The 1,150-nt window shown below is 30.9% G+C and overlaps 1 protein-coding gene across 1 annotated transcript in view; it reads right to left on the bottom strand.

Moving 5' to 3' along the window:
* The window catches only part of RERGL (RERG like), a 10,069-nt gene that overhangs the window by 7,701 nt on the left and 1,218 nt on the right, over positions 1 to 1,150 (bottom strand). The window contains exon 2 of the mRNA XM_004390230.2: positions 941 to 997. Coding sequence (XP_004390287.1) covers positions 941 to 997 — 57 coding nt within the window. The remainder of the gene's footprint in view (positions 1 to 940; positions 998 to 1,150) is intronic.

Raw genomic sequence — 1,150 nt, forward strand, 5'->3', positions numbered from 1 at the left:
AAAGTTATTTTCTAAAATACTCTTAATAACTGTACCTCGTGAGTGCATGCTAAAGATTTTTTGTTTGTTTCTCATAGACAAACACACAATCATAAATTTCTCTCACTCTAAGAATTATTGAACAATAAATCATTCTTTTTTTCACTAGTCTCATATGTCCTATAAGTGTCACTCCTGTAAACAAACAAACAAAAACTTGTGAATTTAACTGGTTTTACCCCACGGCTTCAATCAGGTAAGATATTTGTACCCTCACATTGGCTAATACCGAGCCAAACATATGCTCAAAACTGTGCCAAAATTTCCTAAGTTTATTCTGCAGTAGTTCCCATATGGCAAGCTAATTCTGATCAAAATACCAGAAATCCATAGTACAGTTAGTGGAGCAATCCTCGAAAGATTATATCAAGGTGTGATGGCATCTGTTTTAGAGCTTATCTGAAATTTGTACCAAAAACCTAGATGATTAGAATGTGATCTTTTAACCAAGCATAATTCTCCTGTTATTTTTATATAGCTTTTCAATAAAAATAAACTTAACTTTTGTAGTCACTTATGCTATTAGCATTAATTTATCATCTTTCAGCAAATGTTCATTTAATTTCAAAATTGTTTTATAGATTACAAGAAATATTCATATTTACTTATTCTATAGTAGTTTTTGGGGGAAGGATCCCAATTTTAATGCTTTTCTAGTCCTGGACTTTGAAACCAGGTAACTTTCTAATTCATCTAATTTAACATCAGTTTGGGTGAATTTTATCGTAAAACACCATTCAACTCAAGTACCTATTTTGTCATCTCTAACCAGAATCTGTAAATAAATAAAGCATAAGAGTTTAAAAACTGCAGATTCTGTCAAAATGCTTCTCTGTGCTTAATTGTGATTTAATTATGATGCTGATATTTTAAGGTCAAAAAGTCCAGAGTAGTGACTTACCAAAATTAGATGCATATTCCCCAATGAATCGCTTGGTAAGAAATCTTACTGTAAGGGCTGCAAAATAAACAAGCTGGATTAAGGGTCTTTTCTATTTTAGAATATAGATAACATAGTTATGTACAACGAGATGTTTTATTTTTCAGATCAAAAATCACCGTGCATTAATGAAGACCTTAAAGACTTACTAAATTCTGATCTAAATAATCG

Source organism: Trichechus manatus, unplaced genomic scaffold (assembly GCF_000243295.1).
Source record: "Trichechus manatus latirostris isolate Lorelei unplaced genomic scaffold, TriManLat1.0 scaffold00289, whole genome shotgun sequence".
Taxonomy (NCBI): Eukaryota; Metazoa; Chordata; class Mammalia; order Sirenia; family Trichechidae; genus Trichechus; species Trichechus manatus.